Genomic DNA, 23,185 nt, shown 5'->3' with positions numbered 1-23,185 from the left:
ACGCCGCAGCTTATAGTCTTAGCATAGCTTCCTTAAATGGATAAAATAGATAACATATCTATGAAATCCTAATTATTGAGCCTAAATTTGCCACACGTTTTAAACAAAAATTATCCGATATCTTTAGATTGTGTGACCCCCAGCCATAGTAAGACGTGCAATTATGTATGCATGACTTTTCAGCATTTTAAATTTCAGTCAAAACTAAACACTCTTCAAGTAATTTGAATAAACTTTCTTAATGGTGTACTTAGACTTCTGAATATTTCATGATTAAATATTTTCTTACGTACCCTAACAACAGAAAACTAAATAAGAGAAAATGTATTAAATGATGACCAACGGAATAAAATAATGCGCAGGAAGTGAAAAAAATAAAATACTTGTTATTGTTTATCATATGTTCATAGTTCACCTTCATTTTGTATGTAGGCTCTGAAGAGATAAATGAAAACTGAGAACGGAAAACATAGCAAGAGTCAAAAAATAATATTTAAACAATTCAATTTAATTCCCAGATTAAACACTGAAGTTTTTATTCTGGGAAATTTTTGAAACGCATTCTAGGAATTCGAAAAATTAATCGATATTTTTTGCGCACGTAGGTTGCGGTCCCTACGGATTACCCCGGGATTACAGCTACCCACGCTCGACAGAATGCTGGGAGAAAGGAAGTTTAACCTCAATTGTGTTAAGGTCAAGTTTAGGAGCTGTTCGCTGTTCAAGTTTAAGAGTTAAGCAGTCCAATCAGGAACTGGATAGTGGGAGTTGGAACAGGAGCCAATGGTGTGGGAGGCGCGAGTTAAGGCTTAAAGAGCCACCTTCCGCAATTCCATAGAGCAGGTAACTGCCAATCAGAAGCATGATACCTGTATGATGAAGCAAGCCATTGGGAGAGAGAGCTGACGTGACGTCAGAGGCGAGGAATCCTGCTAAGCATGATGAAAGAATTGAAAGGGGGTGGCTTATAAGAATTTTATTGCTATTTTATTATTTCCAGATATCTAAAAAGAAAGTTGGACTTACATAAATCGATAGAAATGAATGCAAAAGTAGAAAAAAATTGGATATTGATAACACTGGGGATGTTGGATGTTTTGATGTTGATAACTTGGGTTGGGGTATAGAATTTTATTGCTTCGTTATCAATTTGGTCTTAGTTACTGTAGAATTTTTCCGGCAATAAAATTAATAAATTTGTTTATAGAGGGAATTATAAGTACATACTTTATGCTAACGTTTCTCATAAACCAAACCTCGGTAGTGATTTGCTTAAATGTAATATTTGTCACTTATCTGTGATCTTAAATTACTTTTAACTGCATATTAACAGATTGAACAAGCATAGGTTGAGAAAATTTGTAGCTTTGTAGTATTTAGTTGTGCAGTAACACGCACATTATTTTCTCTGACATCTTTTGAATCGAAATTTTTGTTTCATGTGATTTTAGAGAAGTTTTCAAATTAAGTCACTGTCTAATATTACTCCTGAATATTTAGCTTCATGAGATCATGGGATTTCAATTTTGTTTCTTTTTATTTCGAGTTTAGCGGCTTATTTTCTTTTTGATGAAAAACACTGTTTCAGTTTAGTCAACAAATGGACATTTGTGAGACCAGCTTTCAAGTTCTTGGGGATGTTTGCTGAATAGGCGTAGAATACATCCTATGTTAATGTTTCTAACCAGCATCGGTTTTCGTCTGCATAAATAAAATTTAGAGTTCTGTTTTTGTAGTTTACCATTAAAAAAGATGGCATAAGGAATGAAGTACAATTTACCACACCCCTCAAGGTACGGCTGCATGGATAAAGCGAAAAGAATGGCGCTAACTCTAACTGTAAAATTTCTTTTAAATAAGAATAAAGAAATTATTTTTATAGGTAGAAGAGAGTGTTAAATGCTATTAACTTGAAAAAGAATTCTTCTAACCCTTCTCGGTCAAAAGTTTTTTATTTATTTCCCGAAGAAAACCGAACCTTGTTTCTTCTCCATTAAAATCCTGAGGGAATAAATTCGACTGTCTTAAGAAGTTGATGGGTTATGGAAAGTTTAGGATTAAAACAAAACTGAAGAGTTCTAAAATTTCAATTCCATAATGTTGATTGTAAAATTTTTCCAACATTAAATGCTCAGTAATTTTTTAAAGATTAGGGTGGTTAATTTTAAAAATTGAGAGATTTTTATCAAGTTTCAGAACTGGAATTACGACTGAAGTTTTCTATAATATGAGGAAGGGTTTGAGTTTAAAAATGAGAGATATAAGTTGGTGAATTATGTTTATTTTTTTTAACTTGTTACTTAACAAGTTTCAAAGGTGTTGCTGAATCGAGCTCTGGTTCAATGTGTGTCTCTAGGAATTTTGCAATTCTATTCATGGCTGTTGAATCTAAGTATGCCTTACATGTCGTTTAGTTTGAATAGTTATTTCAAACTTTGTGCTAAAGTTTCAGCTTTGACTTAGTTTGTATATGAAAATCAGCTTGTACTTTCAGAGCAGATATTTTAGTGCGTTATTTTCTCACGAGTTTAGAAGCGTGATAGATATAACGGTACATGACCTAGAGAACTTGCCATTGATGGATATGCTATCAAAGAGCCAGCATGAGGGAACGTTTCGTTGAACCGAAAAACTGGATCACCGAAATTGTATTGAAACTGGTTTCTTGCTCACGTATTAATTTACATTTTTATACTTACGGCGATTTCCACTTTTAATGTCTAAATATAAGATACTGACCTACAGTAATTGTATATTTTGTTGAAATGGTAAAATTAAAGTTTTTTCAGTTCTGAATAAGATTTTAATGGGAATACATTTAAAAACTGATGAAATTTATGAAAGTTTATTTGAGTTATTTTCTGCCACAAACCTCATTATTTAATAGTACCGTAACGAAGCCATTCTATCACAACTTATATTATTGCTACTTATTAATTTTATTGCAATTTAATAAAACTGTTCAAGAAATAATGACCAGTTTTTGACTCTTAATGTAGACTTGTGAATTTTTTTAATCTCGGAAAGTCACTTTATTGTATTAAGTTCTAAAGTCAGTTATTTGTGAGAACCCTAAGGGAAAGAGGTGAAATATTGAAATATAAAAAAGAAATTTCTTTTTCATATAAGGTATCTGCAGATATATTTGGTTTGTTATTAGATGCGTCTTTTCTTTTAAATAAAAATGTTTTATTTCTTAATATTGCACGATTTCAATACTTGCCTTTATTTCTTGAATTATACAAATAGCTTGCATTTTCTTAATCTATAGGGCACCATCTGGATGTTAAATTCACCAAAACCTGCAAATTTAACAAAAGAAGTAAATATTTTCCTTTATAAATTATTCATAAATGGGAAAAAGAAAGCTTAGTACATCCAGATAGCAACAATATAGGTTAAGAAACAGCATTTTGCTATTCACATAATCTGATCATCTATAATCACTTAATCTGTTATTTAGCAGGCTTCATAAATTTTTTTGTAAAAAAAATTTTTAAGTCTAACATAAGATTCAATATTTTTTCTTTAATTAATGAATGCACAATTAATTTGAAGCATTCATTTACAAAGAGAAAACAAAAGAAAAGCCAAATGCAAAAATCTTTGGTTATCGATCTCACCAACAAAATAAAATCGCTGTTGTGTTTACAGTGATGCAGTGGTGAATTTCCAACTAGGCTAGGTTGCTGCCTAGAGCTGGCTAGCTGGCTGGGGGGAGGGGGGGGGATCAGATTGGTTGATTTAAAATTACTATTAGCCTAGCTGCTAAATAAATGGCCAATCGAAAAATACAAGACCTATGAGTTATAACATATTAGAATAACGTGAAGGCTCTGTAAAATATAATTGACCACGTTCTTATATATTCCGTTGCCCTAACTTAGCCATTACAACATTCATGAAATTCAAGCATCTGCTTAAATATAATTGCACACAAATGTGGATACCTCACAGCCATGAATCCTAATAAATAAATAAAATAAAGACATTTTCAGAAAATAAAAAAATAATTCAAAATAAATCATTAACATTTTGGTTAAACTTAAAATATTTTGAAATGATAAATAAAATTAAACAGTTTGTTAAAAGGGGGAGGACTTCATAATGCGCACTAACTACGGTCGCAAAGTGCCATTAAAGGGATGCTTTATACAATATGAGAGATTACTAGAATAGTAAAGATCAGAGAGGGGAAGGGAATGTTTTCACAGTAAATGACAAAGAATATTATTTCGTTTTATTATAAAAGAGCAAGAACTTTGCGTTAATACAGATTATTTATATACGTTATTTTTTATTAGTTATTTAATACGTTATTTCTAATACGTTATGATTATTTTTTAATACATTAATATAGATTTAAAAGTGCAAGAACTGTTAAGTACCTAGGCAAAAACTGAAATCTCTAGTACCGTAGCAATATGCGTCGTCGAAAAAAGAAGATAATGATATTATACAGTAAAGTCAGTGCACATTATTCTACATTATCTAGATAGAAAAAAATTAATGACTACAGTATTTTTAAAAAAAATATTCATATTAATTATTAAAATGATTTATTGTTAATTTTTATACTATTCTTAATTTAAAAAATGAGTCACTAAATTTTGGATTTACAGAAGATTCTGGTTTGCCAAGTATTCAGAAAACTTTGTTTTAAAAATTTTTTTCGTATTTTCTTTTCCAAAATGAAATGCACAGAATTTTTGTAAAAAAAAAAAAAAAAAAAAAAAAAAAAAGGAAAAGGTCATTACATTTGGGCTTTTAAGAGCATCACTCATAAAATTGAGCATAAAACAATACGGTATTTTGAATATTTAACTGAATAATATTTTTATTTCTACATGCCAAGTTTCGCAGATCAGCTAAATCTTTATTAGATGCCTTTAAATAAATAATAAAAAAAATATCATCAAAGTGAGAATTGCATATTTTACTGATATTTTGATGCAAAATATATTATAGCAGAAAAATATACCAAATATAAGTTTTAATCTTATGTGATAATGTATAGAATAATTAATTACCTGTATTTATGAAAAATCATAGTTGTAGCATGTTTTATAAGTAAGATATAACCATTTAAAGGTTTGAATTTTTTGAATTTTTAAACAGAGAAGTTAGGGAGAAAGTTGTCTCCGCAGAGATGAGAACTTTTCTATTCACACAGTTCCATGAAAGTCAAAGAAATATCTGACGCAGTTTAAAAACATGCAACCTTTTACTTACATTTTACCTAATTGCAATAAACCTGCTGTTACAAAGAAATTTAGACAAGACAGGTCGAGCTATTATGGTGGTCAAATTACGGGACTGCCTTATTTAATCCATCGGCCCAGAAAATCCTTTTGAAGCCTTTTCCTATCACCTAAAATAAACTTTAAATCCATTATTTTGGAATATACGTTCCCGACGAAATACTCAATCAATACCTTTTGCAAAAACGTAAGGTATTTTTCATCTTCTTCAAACTGTTCTGATAGAAGAAATTGTCTTTTTAAGTGGTCGTTGGGGATCCTATCCACATATAGATCAAGAAGGTTCGCTGATGGGCTTGCGGATAAATGTCTGGTGGGTTGAAATTCCCTCACAAATGTTCCTTTCTGGTATTAAATGTATGGCCATATACAAAGATGTTTTAAATAGATAAATTTGTATGTGCTTCTAAGTCTGGATGCATTCTATTCTTGTGTAACACTCATGGCTCAGAATTAGCAATTGGTAATTATTCTCATTACATGGCGACGTCCTTGCTATGATGATAATTTATTTTGATTGGCTAAACATGGTAAGCGCACAACCGTTTTTTACTTTCAATGTCACCGAAATAGTGGAGTGTATAGTGCTAAGACTACAGCTCACAATTTTTGTATTTTTACTCGACTGATCTGTCACAGTATCTGAAGCAGTGTGAATACTTTAGGACTGAACATCTATCTGTGGGAAAATATTTTCAATATAGTTGTATTTCTTCACTGACATTGCTGTAAATTAAATGCATATCGCTTTTTCCGTTCCCATATCGGTTTAGGACATTTTTCAAAGTTTTAATTTTCGGTGAGGTATTTTTGTACATTCAATATTCTTCTTCTCAAATTACATCTGAAAACATGGTAATCTTCTGACAACTCACTTTAGGATAGATGCCTTACCTCTTTGGGGTTAGGTGGATAAAAAACTGTCCGTTCTTTTTCTTAGCTTTTTATGCTTGGTGGGATATATTTTAATCCATCTCAAAATATTGAAATTACTCATAATAATACAGTTTAACATTTTATTTAAAGTTTTCATTCAGTTAGCAATGCTACGTGCCAAAGGTAAATACATAAATAAGTGAAAAAATTATAAAAACCAAAATGCATCAGTAAATTGTGTGCTGCTGTGATTAAAGTTGGCGCATTATATGATGCAGGGAATATTTGCCGTTCCTATCGGTATGTGGTGTTTTATTAGGATTGAATAAATTGTTTTATAATAACAATAAACACATTATATTATGTTTTATACTAATTTTGAAGCTGTGAAAAAATGGGGCAATACAAATTCCAACCTATAAAAAAGATTTACTGAAATGTTATTTTTTCCCCTTCTTATTTTGAGTAATGTTTTTAGTTAGGTAACCGAAATAAATGTTTCTCCCCACTTTTTTTATAATAAAAGAAAATCTGTACAATTAGAATTTTTATTTTCTTTCAAATCCTGTACCTCAAAAAGTTAACATTTGTTACGAATATCTTTCTAAACTTTCTAAAATGGTTGGAAAGACTTTCAAAAGTTTTCTTCAAAATTTCAAAACTATGCCTCAAAAGTTTTCTGGCATCTGTAAAGATTATTTCAGATGATTCATTCTAAACTGCTTGTTTTTGAGATTACCCCATATTTGAAATATACCCCCCCCCCTGTATTTTATTTTCTGTTTAGTATACAGATATACAAAAAACCTATTTTATTCTTATTTAAAAAAAAGTAACTCACATCACATGTGCAAGAATAGCAAGAATCTGACTGTGGTTGAAATGTTTCTCCATCTTTAGCAATAATGCCTTGAAAATGACATTCTTTGCAAGTAGGACAGCAACTTCCAGGTTCTTTCTTCGGATTTTCACAGGTCATAGCAGGGCAACTTACAGATTCGCATTCCATATTCCCTGTGCAATTAATAATATTTAAATATGCAATGTTAACTGAAATTATTAACTCACTTTTCATTTCATAATCAAACAATAAATCATTTTTATTGAATATTTTTTACATTTTTTGAAGATTATATTTGTGTTATTAAAATAAGAAAAAATGCTACAACTTGTATGATATTACTGCAGGTATGTATGAACTTCTAAACCGAATAATATGCAATAATTTGTGAAAAATAGATAAAATTAACTAAAAATATTTTTAATATAAAATACCAGATACTAAAATGAAATAATTATATTTTGAAGAAAATAAAGGACAGAAGTTAGACTTGAAGAAGGGCAAAAATTAGTAAGCTGTAATAAAGTAATAATCTATCGATTATTTATGAAATTTAATAAATGTTAATTAAATTATTATAACTGGTAAAGAAATGTGATTATTTATTCTCTCCTATATGTAATATGTATATATGTACCTTTGTAACAATAACATTTTCGGCAAGCATCACTCGAAGGAATTTCAGCATTGTTTTGGTAGATTTTTCCTAAAACTTGACAACCTGTAAAAAAAAAATAAAAAAAAAAAATATGCATTTCTATTTAAGTATTTCTTTTAAAATCTTAAATATTTCTAACATATAGAATATTACATATCATTTTTACCTTTAATATGTGATTATTAAAATGCTTAACTAACAAACTGTGATTATTTATTTCTAAAAATTATTTGAGAATTTTATTAAAATCTCTAAAACTTAAAACATTTCTGACTCTGCCGGGTTTAATGCAGGATTCGGCCGCCATCGATAAAACGTTGTCTCGGCTCGTAGCTTGACTTTTCCCGTCGAATAGCAGTAATCTGCCTTACCGAAAAAGGGACATTATGCGTGAATTGTAAGGTACATAACGTGAATTTTTTAATTTCATATGAAGAGTACAAAGAGAAAGTGTTGCGATCGTCAAAAAATTCAAAATCGTGATTTTGACGAATCCCCTCGTTTTAGATTTTTCTGAATGCGAAAAACACATTTTTCTTTTTGGAATTATAACTGTGTTTCTGCCTATCTATGAACACGATAACTAAAAAATACATTGAGTTAGATGAATGAACTTTGGTAAATGGTTTTTAAATCAAATTTGCAGATTTCTATCAAATTTCGAATGAAATCCGTTAAGAGGAAATCTGTTTGTCCTCATGCCAGTATATAAGTTAACATGATAACTAAAAAACAAAAATAATGATCTAAATAAAAATGAGTGCATTGATTTAGCGTCTAAAGTATCGTAGGATCCGTATCAAATTTGGAATCAAATCCGTCAAGGGTTGACCGACTGTTGATCTGTACTTTCACATTAAAAGAGTATCTGTACTTTCTGTACATCTGTACTTTCACAAAAAAGTACTTTCACATATAAATAAGAAAGCTCAAAAACGCAACCACTTAAATAAATTAAAATTTATATGTGATTTTGTGACTGTAGTTGTAGTTCTAGTCAAACTTTTGTTTCAATCGGTAGGTAAAAAGACGTCCAATATATATATTGCATGTGTGTATTAAACGCATCCCATTGATTCATCGCCAAAGATCGTACATTAATAGACCTTTTAGTAACTATTGTTCGCCAATGGCATGTTATTAACAGTGCGCAAACATCGGTTTTCTTTTCTATACTATGAAGCAGCTTTCATGTGCGTGACCCTGAAAATAAATTTCTAAACACTTATGGCATTCAAGGCCTTACAAGTTCAACAATTTTATGCTGGAGTAAGGTGAAGGAAAACACTTTTATTATAGCTTAGATGAGAAAGTTTCTGCTATCCCATTATTCATATTCAGTAACACAGTGAATTTTATATGTTCAACGTTTGTTTCTACAGTTTTTATTAGTTTTAAAGCGTAAAAGCGAAATATATCTACTTGCATTATCTTTTCCTGTGAATTTTACTGATCATGTTATTAAATGTTGTTGATTCGTCAAACCCTTATGTCAAGTTTTCTTTAACCTACGAAGGAATTTTCTTTGATTGTCATTAAGAAAATTACGAAAATTTTGATTTAAATTACGCCGGTTTAGAAAGGGAGTGAGGGTATTATTACAGCAAGATTTCTCAAATTATAGTAAATACACGATTAATGGTATCCCCTTTAACATGCTATTTTATCTTTCATTATTCAAATATATATATATATATATATATATATATATATATATATATATATATATATATATATATATATATATATATATATATATTGCCTCAATTTTTGTACACCTCCCTTAAAACGGCTCTCCTTCGGCGATCCTGGTCTTGTGCATAAATATCACAAATGAATTTTTAAAAAAAGAAAGAAAACTTGTGTAAATTTTAGTTCAAAAGAAGAAATAAACATATTTCCTAGAAAACGACTAAATAAAAAAATTTTTTTAAACATATTATATCTTTGCGAAACTGGTTTTCATCCCTGTCATTAATTAAAGATAAATATCGGATACAACTGCAACTTAAATCTTATTTACGCTTGGAAAAAAATGAAGATAAAGCCCGTCATATCGAAGCCGATTATATGGAATTTGACTTATTCGTAGTATTAATCTAATTACTATTTAAAGCAAAATATAGTATATTATATCTTATAATATAAAAGTCATTCTCAAATTATTCTATTATTATAAAACTCAATTAAATTGCACTTCTTTAAATTTTATTTTACGAATATAACTGAGTAACATGAGTTTAATACGTCTTATTCATTGATTATAAATATTTTATTTAGGATGCAATGATTTTTAATTGGAAAATATTTTTATAATGGTGCATATATTTTTGATTGTTATTCATAAGATGCAAAATTTAAAATATTTGAGAACATCTGTTTTATAAGGTGAAAAGGTAACTGAATTGAAATGGCACGATAACCGATTCACATCTAGAAACGGTTAAGCTTAAGAAATAACGAGTAAATTAAGTTTATAAATTATAGTTTTACAAATTAAGTTTATTTAAAAATTATAACCACTCGCTTAATATTTCTCATTTTTTCACAAATAAGGTCTTAAATTGCCTGTCCTTTAAGCCTAAAATTCGAGGTCAGAAGTTCTCAAGATTTCATTTTAATTCGATACCGAAATAATTACTGTAATCTCAAGTCCAAACTGAATTTTCATTCTATGCAGGATATATCAAAGAAGTATATGCATTTGAATAAGCCTGGCATAAAAAATAAATATTATATAAAATAACAGGAATAATACCACTTTACCAAAATTTTGACTTAACGAAATTCTAGTGAAATTGAAGAGAGTTAATTTCATTCAAATATTCAAAATGATTTGGTTGTCGAATTTTCAAAATAATACTTTTTACTTCTAATATAGTAGTTAAATATCCGACCGATTTAATATCTGTGTTGTCAGTTATGGTTAGTTATGCTTAGAAAATGCTTCCATTTCCTCTTCGTTAAATAGTTATTATTGTTTTTAAATTTAAAAATGGATAAGCTTTACATTTCTCAGATTTGAATTTCAAATTTTTGCTATCTTACGCCAATTATGACAATTTTTTTTATAAAAAGTCATTATCTCTCACATATCATATATTAACCAAACAGATTCCCGAAGGTAAATAACTATTCAGAAATTGAGCTTCACTTGTTCCAGCATATTAATAAATGATATGCTCACTAATTACCATTCAATTACAGCAAAAAAAAAAAAAAGAAAGAAAGAAAGGAAAAGGGGGGAAAAACCCACCCTGCCTTGCCATCTAGTTTGTCTGAATGACCGAGACGCCACGACTCTTATAATCGGGTATAAGATCAACCCATCATAGCCCCGTTACTAGCAGCACGTGTCGTTTCTTCATACAGACGTACAATTTATGATCGATAGTGAGTCCAAAGAGCAGCACTATATCAATTTTATACCCACCAAGGAACCTAGAGCTAGCCACCATATAGGAAGTTTCTCATCCTTATATCTAAGGTACCCACCGTAGGGAATAATTCTCATTCATTAATCTTTCTCTCAGTGGCAACAGTTGAAGGCAACTGCCTTCAAACATTTATTTTAACCCAGGAAGCTTCAATTCAATTCAATTGGAATAAATGCTTCAAATATTTCTTTCAACTCCTAAAGGCAAACATTTATTCCAAAGCAGGAAGTAACAACCAGTTCTATTTAGATTTGATTGCACGAAATCAAGTCTAGTTAGAATTGATTATTAGATATCAAAATCGATTCTAACATGAAAGAAACAATTTTAGTTTGTTAGTATCAATTTTTATTCTATTAGTATCAATTTTCTTCTCTACTTTTACTCTTTTCGTTGATACAAAGTGATTTACAGAAGGTTTTCGAACACTTTTTCGACCTGCTATCTATTTTTTAGCGGCGAAAAATTTAGCAACAATATTCTACTCAAAGGAAAAAAAAGCCATTTTTTCGGTTTTATATATACATACGCACGGGAAAAAAATATGGCAATGGAACACTACTTACCAAAAAAAAATTAGTTGAATATTTTAAATGGGAAATATTTAATCAAATGCTTCAAATGGACTTGAATTTTAAATTTATTTTTGCTTAATATTTAAGAGTTTAACAGAAAAGCACATTACTATTCGATTTCAGAAATGTAGTGATTATTTAGGATAAAAATGTATAGTTTAAGCTACCATTGTTAGAAAGTCAGCCTTAAAAATCTGTGGTATTTTTACAGATTTAAAATGGGATGTAAATCTAATTAAATAAAACCAGAGTCCTTTAAATTATATAGAAAAATTATCTTCTTCAGTCTCACAGACACTCACCTTTTGGTGCATAAATTATAGGTAAAAAGACAATAAAGTGCTTTAGGGTTTCTTAAGGAAGGTACTATTATGTTGATAATAAATTACGGTTTACTTCTCAGTTATTTTTGAATTTTGTATATAGAACCTCCTTCGTATGGGGAATAATTAAATTCCACCGCATTAGTTGTTTTCTGGTATTAAAAAAGCCTATATATTATCTTTAATTTCAAAAAATTGGGAATCTAAATTATATTAATAGATTTTGCATCCTCTTTCTTTAGTATTGCTTGAAAATATTAACATCAAGAAATTGCAGTATCTTTGCCATTTTCCTTCTTTACTCAGTAAATAACAATTTGGTGAAGCTATCATTCCGCCATCTGTTGATGAGTTTTAAATCCAAACAGTATTTGACAAATTATTATTAACTATTTCTTAGAAAAATTGAGCATTCTCTATTTTTAATTCAAAAGGGAAAACTTTTCTTTATATTTAAGTTCTATAAACACTCAGTTCTTGAAATATTTAATAATGCATAATTCTAAAGGATTACAAAAAGAGACACTAAAATAAAAAAAAACTGATCTACTCCTTATCGAAATCAAATCTGAAAAAATAATATGCATATCACCAGTAACAGATTTAGCCCCTTTTGCAGCGTTAGGCAAGTTACATTATGGGTCCCCTTTTAATAAATTGAACAGTTTAGTTTTATATATTAACATGCGCATTTATGCTATTAACACATTGTTAATTTAATCAACGTTATAGCGATTTATTTTAGATTGTTACTTTTATTTTAATAATCTTGTGAAAATGTACATGCCTTTATTTGTTTATTTATTTTGATTCAAAATCACGCGGTATCGACCTTTGTGCACAATATTTTTTAAGCAGACGCTCATTGTTTATAAATATTGTCACAATTAAGTAAATATAATTGAATAGATAGGAACCAGAACAATTATTATTTTCAAGAATAATTATTTTATAATTCACAAATAGTTGTTTTAATACTTTACAATTCATAGAATTTACATTTTTAAACAAATTTCCTCATTTAACAACTATGCTAAATGAGAAGTAAGTTCTCTCTTCGTTTCTCCTCAGCCCAGCTGTCCTAGGAAACTGTCTATTCGGAAATTCGCCTTTTCAAATTATGCTGAATATTAAAATGATTGAACCTCCAACAGTTTAATGTAATTGCCATACACCAAATTTTGGAAAAACCTTGTCTATAACTTATTAAGCATAAGAGTAGTTACAGATACATCATTTAACGATTCTGGTTAGAAATACTGGCCTAACCAAACTAGTAAAAATACCGTGTTAATATTAGTAAAAAGAATAAAAATAGAATAAAAAAAGGAAGAAATTAAGAATCCGGCCTGTATGTTTGAATATGAATGTGTATATTACACGCCAGATTATCAAATAGTCAAAATAGGTAATTGCCTAGGGAAACTTCAGTATTAAGCGGCCTCGAACTTTCAATATATTTTCGCGATATTTATGCTTTCATTCACTTTACAAAAACTGTGTACACGAACTTATTCAAAGTATAGTCACATATCATTAAAATTTTAAAAAATTATTCTTTATTCTTACGAAACTCTCAACCAAAAACCACCTTTAAAAGCGGGAAAGTTGAATTTAGTTTAACGTTGTGGTTCTGCACTGATAGGTTTATTGTCTTCATAAAAGCTTTTGGCATTTTTACTTTCAATTGGTATGTTCGTTGCTTTTATATTTTATTGATGTTCTTTGGTTTTATGATTTACTGGCCTTTTTTATAGTTTGGTTAGATTCATATTTGCTATGCTCTTGCTTAGATTTAAACTTTGACATAATATTTTGCTCTTTCTTACGTAATTTATTCTCTTTGATTTTATGATACTAATTTTTAACTCTAAACCACAAGTTCTTGGGATTTTCGGGTCACGAGGAGTCAATATTTGGACGAAAGGTAAACCCCTCACAGGAAAAAATCCCTGGTTTGAATCCTTGCCCTTGAAAAAGTATTCAGGCCGGGTTCATCATTTCTTTCATTTATTATTATTTTTCTTTTTTGCTCCATTTTTGCATTTAAACTTAATATTTATTTCTAATTTGGTTCCTTTATTCTTCAATAATTATCTCCTACAAGTGGTATATTTTCTTGTTTAAACAAACCTGATTCTATAATTAAATATTATTTAGATTGCATTTAAAATGTTTTGCATTTTCCCCCCTTCTTTTTCCCCTTTTACTATTTCGCTTAAAATTACTTTGAAGCTAAATCTTTATTTTTTATATGAAAAGTGCTGATATGTCTCTCGAAAGGGGCACGTAATTAAATGTTTTGCCCGTTCATCAGAATTTGCAATTTAAAACTGCTTGCATAGAAAATAAAAATCAATAAAAAGGAAAGTAGGGAAGGCCAAAAAGGGACCCCGAGACCTACCCTGCCTAATGGTCCCTAGAGGGCCTAATCCGGCTTTGCTGATGAAAGTTGGGGTATGAATACCAGTGAAAAACGGTAGCACTCATCCTTTTACTGAAAGATAATTAAAGCTGCAACGCAACTTCTGGTATGATAGCAATTTGAAAGGGGAGGATTAAGTTTACTCCATTGAATTCATAATGGGTATTTATTAAAAGATTATCTCTTTGAAAAGTGAAAATAATTGGTTCATACCATTGCATTCTGGGCAACAAACGTCAGGTCTCATTACGGGATGCGTGCAGGGGATTTTACAAGCAATTCTGTCGCATTTGCTCACTCCATCTCTGCAAGTGCACTCCTGGCAGACATCGGAATGGTGGATCCACTTTTGACCGTGCTCAACAGGTTGGCCAAGACTGTTTTTACAACCTACATTTAATGAAAGCATGTAAGCATAAGATTATTTTAAAAGAAAGGGCTGAAAAAATATTCTCAACTTTTCAGCAAATTAGACTTTTATTCAAATTTATGTGGACATCAAAAGAAAGGACACTTTTCATTGATGCAAGGTAAGTGCTTCATTTCAATAAGTTTATCAACTTCATCTAATTTTTTTCATTCGTTAAATTTTTGCATTTTTAATTCAGACTTTTGAAGCATAAATTAAAGATTCTACCAAAATGTATTATATAAATAGCAAATAAAAATTATTTTTATAAGTATAAAATATGTCTTAAAATAAAACTAACGAGAATTTTTTAAAAATAATGCTAAATTTTCAATTATATTACTGCATTCATTTTCAGTGAATGACGAAGAATGTTGTAAAAAACAATATAAAATTTAAAGCAATTCATATATTTTTTTTTAATTATACATAATTTCATTATGATTCTTCTTTATATCTAAATCAATGAAAATGGTGATAGTTGTATATATGTCAGATATTAATGAAAAGTGAAATAATAATAAAAAATATGGCATCATTTTCTTATATTTCTCTTTAAAAAAATTGAGCATTTTTTCATGCTATAAAACAATACAAAATTATTGTTATATTATTTTTTATCAATGTGTACAAACCAATAAGAGAATTCTGATTCTTCAGAATACTTAAAATATCTGTTAAGCATGCATGCAGTAGACGAGATTCTATTTAATAATTTAGTTCAGAAAATTTTTTAAGATAATTTTTAAATCACAAATCAGTAAATCCGATGCATAAAATAGTGCAGTGAATAAATTTATACAAAATTTGAAATGTTTATAATTAATTTTTACTAACGTCACAATAATAGATGCTTGAAAAAAACTATATCAAAAATAGAACAATAATATTTAATGTATAGAGTGTTAATATTTAATGTATAGAGCTTATGTTTCCGTTTGATTAACTTAAAGAGCACGTCAGGCATATACAAGAGGATGATTTTTTAATAGAACGAGGATTTTAATAGAACAATATGTTTTTGGCTTGTTGTATATATAGATCATACAACAAGCCAATTGCAGCAGTAACACCATTAAAAGATGCCACAGCATAATAGATAATGACAAATAGGAAGTGTCAGTAACACTTTGAACATTTAAAAGTAAATGTTCAAATTATTTGTCGTCTAAACCCTTAAACACTTCGCGTTGATATTTATGCAATTGGGTTACTAAGGAATTAAAAATTTACATTCCCTTAAACTTGTGTTGTAGATTTTATCCGGTACATCCTTTTCGTTTTCTTGATTCACTGATTAGAAGTCACCTGTAGAGACTGCTCTCTTTTTATTTCCGATCCGACATTCTATTGCAAAAGTGATTTCTTTTTGTATGTTTTATGTACCTTTAAGTTTTTTAATGGATCTATTGAAAACCTGTGTAAATCAATTCTCTTCTAAGTTTCTTTATTTGCACATAACTTTATTCGGTTCCTTATGAGTGGCTTATATTTTTAATTATCCTCATTAAAAGAAGATCATATTAATGTCGAAAGAGCCTATTAAAATGCAGTAAGTGTTTTTCATTGCATATTGATTTTCATGTACTAACCTTTGCATACTGGACAACAAGCACCAGTTGGCAGCTCTGTTGCGCTACAGAGAAGTTTAGGACACGTTTCTCTTACGCAGGTGATATTCCCTTTTCGACACATACACCGTGCACAAGGATCGTCTGGTGGCGAAAATTGCATTTGGTCGTGGACAATGTAACTGTTGTATTTACAGTCTAAAAGCAAAAAATAACAAATATCAAATCATTGAATTCAGGTATATAATTTTATTTTCATTGACTTGTTGAATGAAAGGAAATTACCAATGCATGGAGAACAACACTCTCCAGCAGGTACAACCCCATGAGTACATTTTTGTCCTGGGCAGCTTTCCTTATCAGAACAAGATACGATACCATTCTGAAGAGAAAAAAATGCAAATTATAAAAAAGAAAAGCGGTTAAATAAAAAAGAATTAACTAAAAAATGTCTTTTAAAACAGGCTTTTATTACTGAACGAGAAAATGCTTTCTGTTTAATCATTTTCTACATTTTAATCTTTAGACACATTGCTTCTTAGACTTCGTACCAGATGATGCCCAACATACGGAATCAAAATTTCGTTTGATTAATGATTCACTGTTTATTAATTTTTGAGACTAATCAAATTATTCGAATTATTCAACTCATAATTAAACATTTGTTATTGGGGTTTCATGAGTATAAAAAGCATCTCACTTCTAGTAAAACAAGTAAGCGAGAAGAAAATAAGTTGCAAAATTCCATCCTAATATGCAGGAAATAAATCTAATAGTAATAACATTTAAAACATTAAAATGTCAAATAATTAAGCATATAGTAGCATGCTGTTTTATCGAAGACCTATAAATCAGCTATGGAATTTCATTGATACTCATACAGCGTTACGTAGGTAACATTAGAGCTATTTTGATGCGATTTTAGTGATTTCGAATCGCAAACTAAAAGACTAGGGCAATACTTGAGCTAATACATCTCTCTCCAATCTTCCGCACCACACTAGCGGAAGGACATTTGATCACCAAAGGATTTGACGCGCACCAAACTCGCTTACTCTTTGACGGAATCGAATTTGAATCTGGAACTCTTATCACCAAGCCAACACAGAATGATATTCTATTGGAGACTATTTTTAGATGACAAATATTAAAATAAAATATCTTGAAGATAAGATACAAGTTTCCAAGATGTTTACATTAAGCTGGATTTCATTTTCGGAATTTTACTTATTTCTCTTATTGAATTTGATAACTGATGGGGTTTGCTTTTTATTTGTTATTTCATAAGAAACGAAGCACAAAATTTCTGAACCCTTTAAATAATAGGACAGTTAGAAATAAACTTATTGCGAGAGTACAGTAGCTAGCTCATTCTGGACATTAAGTAGCTGGATTATAGGTCATCAAAATGAAATCATCAAAAAAAAAAAAAAAAAAAAAAAAAAAACATTATTTATATTTATGCATAACTTTAATTTTTTATCCGTGTATATTTTATTTGTTATTTACTATCGTACTTTTATTTTTTACTGAAATACATACAGAAACATTTATCGAGAACACTTTCCTTCAAGATTGAAACTGAGATAATTCAAGATTGAAATTAACTTAATACTTGCTTAAATTAATATAATAATTAAAATTAATTATTTTCAATCTGTTGATTCTGAAGTTAATTAATATATATATAACTGGATGTCTGTTTTGAATCATATGCATTTTAACGCCCCTGGACAAATTCAAACGAAATTTGGTGCATATATTTCTTATCATTTGGAAGGATTAACTGTACTGTTAAAAAATTTCTATACCCTAAAGGAGGTAAAAGGAGTTAAAAGAATTTTATGTTTTTCCGCCATACGTCGGACATATCATTACACAAAAATTGTTTTTACACCATCTTAAAATTTCCAAAATTGGCTTTTCAATGACATCAATTTTTCTTCGATTTTTACTCAATGTTTCAGAAAAATTTGCGTCCAATCTTTTTTTGTCGATATATTAAACCTATTAACTGTTTAATCACGTTAATTACATTGAATAAAAGCAAACATTTTAATATGCGTACAACAATTCAGCATCAGACTCCGTTAAAAATATTTTAAAATATTTGTATCAGACTCCGTTTTAAAATATTTGCTATTTCTTTAAATGTTTAACCAAATTTTGTCTAATATTTTATCATTTTTAAGCTTTTAGTGCGCCCAGTTGCCAATGTTATTAGCTGCAAGCAATCTTTATATATATGCGCTAAATTTGAGAATAGGAATATCATTTTTCCGAAATTTTTACATTAATAATTCATTATGGTTGAGGGCCTTCTTAAGGGGGTGAATATTAAAATTGTAAAACGTAAAAATATATGTGTTTTGCTTATTTTTGGCAGCGTATAGAACCAATAAAAGGAGGCAAGCCCGCGATTACTGCTGATAGTAAATGGATAAATGTAAAAATTCGTCAATTTTAAATATAAAGTTTTAAGAAAGAGTAATTTATATTACTTTTTAGAACATCATATTTCGTTATTTATTTATTTTCGAGAAGTCAAATAATTTTTTATTGTCTTCTCAAATTTAATATTATAACTAATATCGATATCTTTAAAAATATTTCAAAGGAAATCTTAAAAATATTTCTATGTTATATTTTAGTTTAAAAAATATAACACACTATATTAATAAAAGAATTCTTTGGGAAATATGTTGAATTTGTCAAGATTTGATTGAAGAAAACTTCGCCTATTTCAGCAGTAATCCATACTTACCAAACAAACGCATCCCTCACAAGTAGCATTAGAAATTCTCCATCTTTGGCCATTCGTGTATTCTTTCCCATTATATGTACATTCTGCAAAAATAATAAATGATCAACACTTAATTTAAAGAAAATATAGTGTTGTTCTGGTAAATTGATTGGTGATCTTCGACCTTAGACAGACGAGACCATTTAGAAAGGGAGAAAAGTATGAAACAAGTGAGTCGCGGTGTGTAATAAATACTATTATGTTGAAGTCTTCTTATATATAAAAATATATCCATCTGATATTACGCCAACTTTCATAACATCTGCCTAACACATCGTAAGAGCCAGGTTTTTTCTATTAGTTACAAGATACATTTTTCTGTAATGCAAATGTGTATAAAAAAGTTTTGAAAAATAGCTCTGCCTGTTTGCTAATTTTTTCGTACTGTATTAGATATAAAATAAAATCTTGATAGTTTTTATTTGTAAAGAAAAAAAACTTATAATTTAAAAGAAAATTTCAATTTTTATGTAATTTGTCAAACTTTTTGTTCTATGATAATAACAGCTCTGAAAATTAATAATAATGATGATCTCAAAATTTATAATTTTAACAATGAATTAATTATTTAATACTATGAATCGAGCCATAATTACAACTCACTTAGAGTAACAAGATTCAAAATGTTATATTAATTAAAATAGATCTCCTTTCAAAATTACTTATTCTAATCAACTCTTATCAATTTCCATGGGCATTTGAAAGATTGTAAAAAATAGTTTGAATAATAGAATAGAAGTCAGACTAATGTTGAAGTAGCTTGTTTAAAATAGTTGAATTAAAACTTAAAAATATAATTCAGAAATGGAAACTACAATTTCTTTTTTAAAAATTAAATTTTGATAATCAAAATAAAATAAAACGTGTAAATTATAAGGATTGAAACTATTTTCGTTTTTGCATATGGGCATCCAATATCAGACAACGGTAGATGGAATAAACTTGCATTTATTATTTCAATATTTTAGTTGTTTCAAATTCATTTTTATCCTTTTGATTATTTGGGTGGATTACTATTCCGAATCAATGAGCTTTGTAGATATAAAGAAGGCATAGAGAAATAATGAAACATAGAAGAAAACAAGTATACAATCATAAAATTATCTCTGACCATCATTTTTACAATTAAACCATCATTTCTTAAAATAATTACTTGGACAGTAAGGGCAACATCCACCAGGAGGAAAAACAGGAATTTCACAAGTTTCTTCTGGATCCGGGCATTTCACTGGTTGGCAACGAACGATCCCTTTCTAAAATAAACATAAATATGATTTTCATAAATTCAGTATTCATGAGCTGTTTGCATGACACACATATCAAAGCAAAAGACTGCTTTGTAATTTTAAAGCTAATTAACACAATTAAATATTATGATAATTGAATTTCGCATATAAAGTCAATTATTATTTGCACCAGTGATAACAGATGAGAAATTTAGCGATAAAATAAATAATTAGAATAGTTTTCTTTTTGTTTTCACAAATAATAAACCTGAAAACTCATGATGGCCAGAAAACTTATTCAGTTAAATGAATTCAGTACATATTTCCCCACCCCCTTCAAAATGCAGATTTAAAAAAAATGCGAATGGATAATTACACTCCTATATTATGAAATATGCTTATACAACGAATAAGATATGAAAATTAATTGCAAGTATTACAATTTTCGCGAAGCACACATAACTTAGATGAATAAAACAACGGATTGATATTTAAGGAACGATGAACTTTACTAGGCAGTTTTGCAGATTATTCAGAGTAAACTGACATTTTTTGTATATATATTTAAATATAAATACATAAAATATTTTTAAATACTATTTAAAGCGATATGATACACATTTAATGTGATTTTAAACAGTTAGAAAATATATAATTTCCAGTAATTTCAAAGTATTTCAAACGATTTAATTTTTAATTCTTTTGGCCATTTTTTTCTTTATTATCCTATAAAAATTTGTTTCCAACGAAACTAGGCATGATTTTGTAATTTAATTAAATTTTATTTTTTAGAAATATTTTCAAGCACATACACTGAAATTTTATAAGAATTTTTGTTTTGTTTTATTGAACTAAAATTGACTTTGAGCTAACTAAAAGAACACGAAACATAAAATGCACACAGAGTTTTCTTTTAATGTCTAAAAAGAAAATTTTCTCATCAATTTTAGGAAATTTCCTCAAAAATTAAGACACATGGAATATTTGAAAGGTACTTAAGTATAATTAGAACATCGTTTTGAGAAAAGGCCATTATTTTTTTTTTCCTCTAAGCCTTTTAGATATTCTTTTTATTGAGAAGTACAATTCATAATACTATTTTAGTTGAGCATAAGCATATATTTTGGTGATAAAACAATGAAAAAAACATTTCATATTTGTGTCACTTTTTGCTTATTTGAAAGCCCACTATCCCTTTAAAAATTTATTGCTTTACAATATATCAATGCTTTAGTTTCTAATTAAATATTTATGTTGTCTTGTTTCATGTTTTTCAAGTTAGAGTTATGCAATCGATTTTTCACTCGCTTTCTGATAAACTAGTATTTGAAATGTTTCACATTTCTGTGTTTTTGATGATAAAAATTTACTTCAATATTTTCAAAAATTAATCAATCGATTTAATTATGTTTTGATTCTATGTCTTTGACACTACCAGGAAGTGAATTTCAGAAAAGTTGATTTGGAGATTCTATAACATTAATAAAAATGAATTATAAACTAAAAACTAAAAACAAAAAGTATAAAATAATTAGATTTAAAACAGTCGCTATTCAGTACATTATTAAAAGTGTGTTTTGAAAAACATTTTTCCTTAAATCTATTATTTTCAAAAATGACTTTAATCGAAATCAAATGATGAGCGTTTCTCAAAATTGATTGTTGAGAATAAAAATTAAAAAAAAAGTTAATAATGCATTTAGTGGAATACGTAAAAAATATTTCACTTTGTGTGAGGTTCTTTTTTAATTTATGCATTTTGTAGAGCCAAAAATTAGTTGTTTGAGAACATAAAACTGGCGAATAAAACGAACCTCGCAAGAACAGTTCAGACATGGATTGAAGCTTGGATTAAAAACACTTCCATCTTCATAATCTTTCCCATCATATTGACAACCTGAAAATTAAAAAGAAAAAAAAAGACAAAATTCAATATATATAAAACTATTTAAGCCTAATGATGCTTGATAAACTTAGAATATTGTTTTTCTGCATTTTCAAACGTTCTAAGTTCCTACTCTAATTGCTACTTACCTTTTTGGCAATGGCTGCAGCATTGCTCGAACCGATATCTAGGGTCTGTACAAGTGGGATGAAAGCAGTCGATTTTTTGACAAGCTATATTCCCTTTCTACTGAATAAAAAAGAAAACGATACAAAAATGAAGCAAATAACAGATATTTAAAAAAACTCATAAAACATAATTACAAAAATAGTTTTGTCATAAAACTATATGCACTGTCGACGGTAATAAAAACTCGCTGTTCTTATACAGAAGATAAAATTATCCCTTTTCCAGAATTCTAGAAACTTAAATTCACTATTTCAATTGTAAGCTGCTTTGAGATTACGTAATGAATGATATAAGAAATATTTTTCATTGAAAAATCAAGGAATATCAATAATAGCAGGGTTAGGAAGGGTAACTGGGAACAAGGAATAATTGGGAATGTAGCCTACAGTATGCACTGGGAACTGTACCTACTTTAATGTACTCTGGAGGAAGGCAAAAAACAGTTCCAAAACTTCCCAAGAGAAAAACACTTTTCTATTATTTTCTAACGTTTACTCATTTTAACTGCAATCATATTCCAAAGAAGTAAAATCAAATCTTTCATAAGTGTCACTATATCAGTTATTTGCAAGATAAGTTGTTACTAAGTATATGCTTCTTAGATCTGTAAAATATACTTACTATAAATGCGATTCAGTTTTTATTTTTGGACTTTTTTTTGAAAAACAGAATAGTATTCTCAAATTCTCTTGATAATTTTCATCAT

At 28.7% G+C, this 23,185-nt stretch overlaps 1 protein-coding gene across 1 annotated transcript in view; it reads right to left on the bottom strand.

Moving 5' to 3' along the window:
- LOC129958363 (zonadhesin-like) overlaps window positions 1-23,185 on the bottom strand; it is a 211,230-nt gene that overhangs the window by 59,103 nt on the left and 128,942 nt on the right. Inside the window, exons 23-31 of the mRNA XM_056070797.1 lie at window positions 22,440-22,536; window positions 22,220-22,302; window positions 20,333-20,432; window positions 19,141-19,223; window positions 16,662-16,758; window positions 16,398-16,574; window positions 14,610-14,786; window positions 7,616-7,699; window positions 6,979-7,151 (exon numbers count right to left, since the gene is read on the bottom strand). Of these exons, the coding sequence (XP_055926772.1) occupies window positions 6,979-7,151; window positions 7,616-7,699; window positions 14,610-14,786; window positions 16,398-16,574; window positions 16,662-16,758; window positions 19,141-19,223; window positions 20,333-20,432; window positions 22,220-22,302; window positions 22,440-22,536 (1,071 nt within the window). The remainder of the gene's footprint in view (window positions 1-6,978; window positions 7,152-7,615; window positions 7,700-14,609; window positions 14,787-16,397; window positions 16,575-16,661; window positions 16,759-19,140; window positions 19,224-20,332; window positions 20,433-22,219; window positions 22,303-22,439; window positions 22,537-23,185) is intronic.

This window comes from Argiope bruennichi, chromosome X1 (genome assembly GCF_947563725.1).
Source record: "Argiope bruennichi chromosome X1, qqArgBrue1.1, whole genome shotgun sequence".
In the NCBI taxonomy this organism is placed as follows: Eukaryota; Metazoa; Arthropoda; class Arachnida; order Araneae; family Araneidae; genus Argiope; species Argiope bruennichi.
Note: the sequence above shows the minus strand (reverse complement) of the source record. Positions and strands in the feature narration are given on the sequence as shown.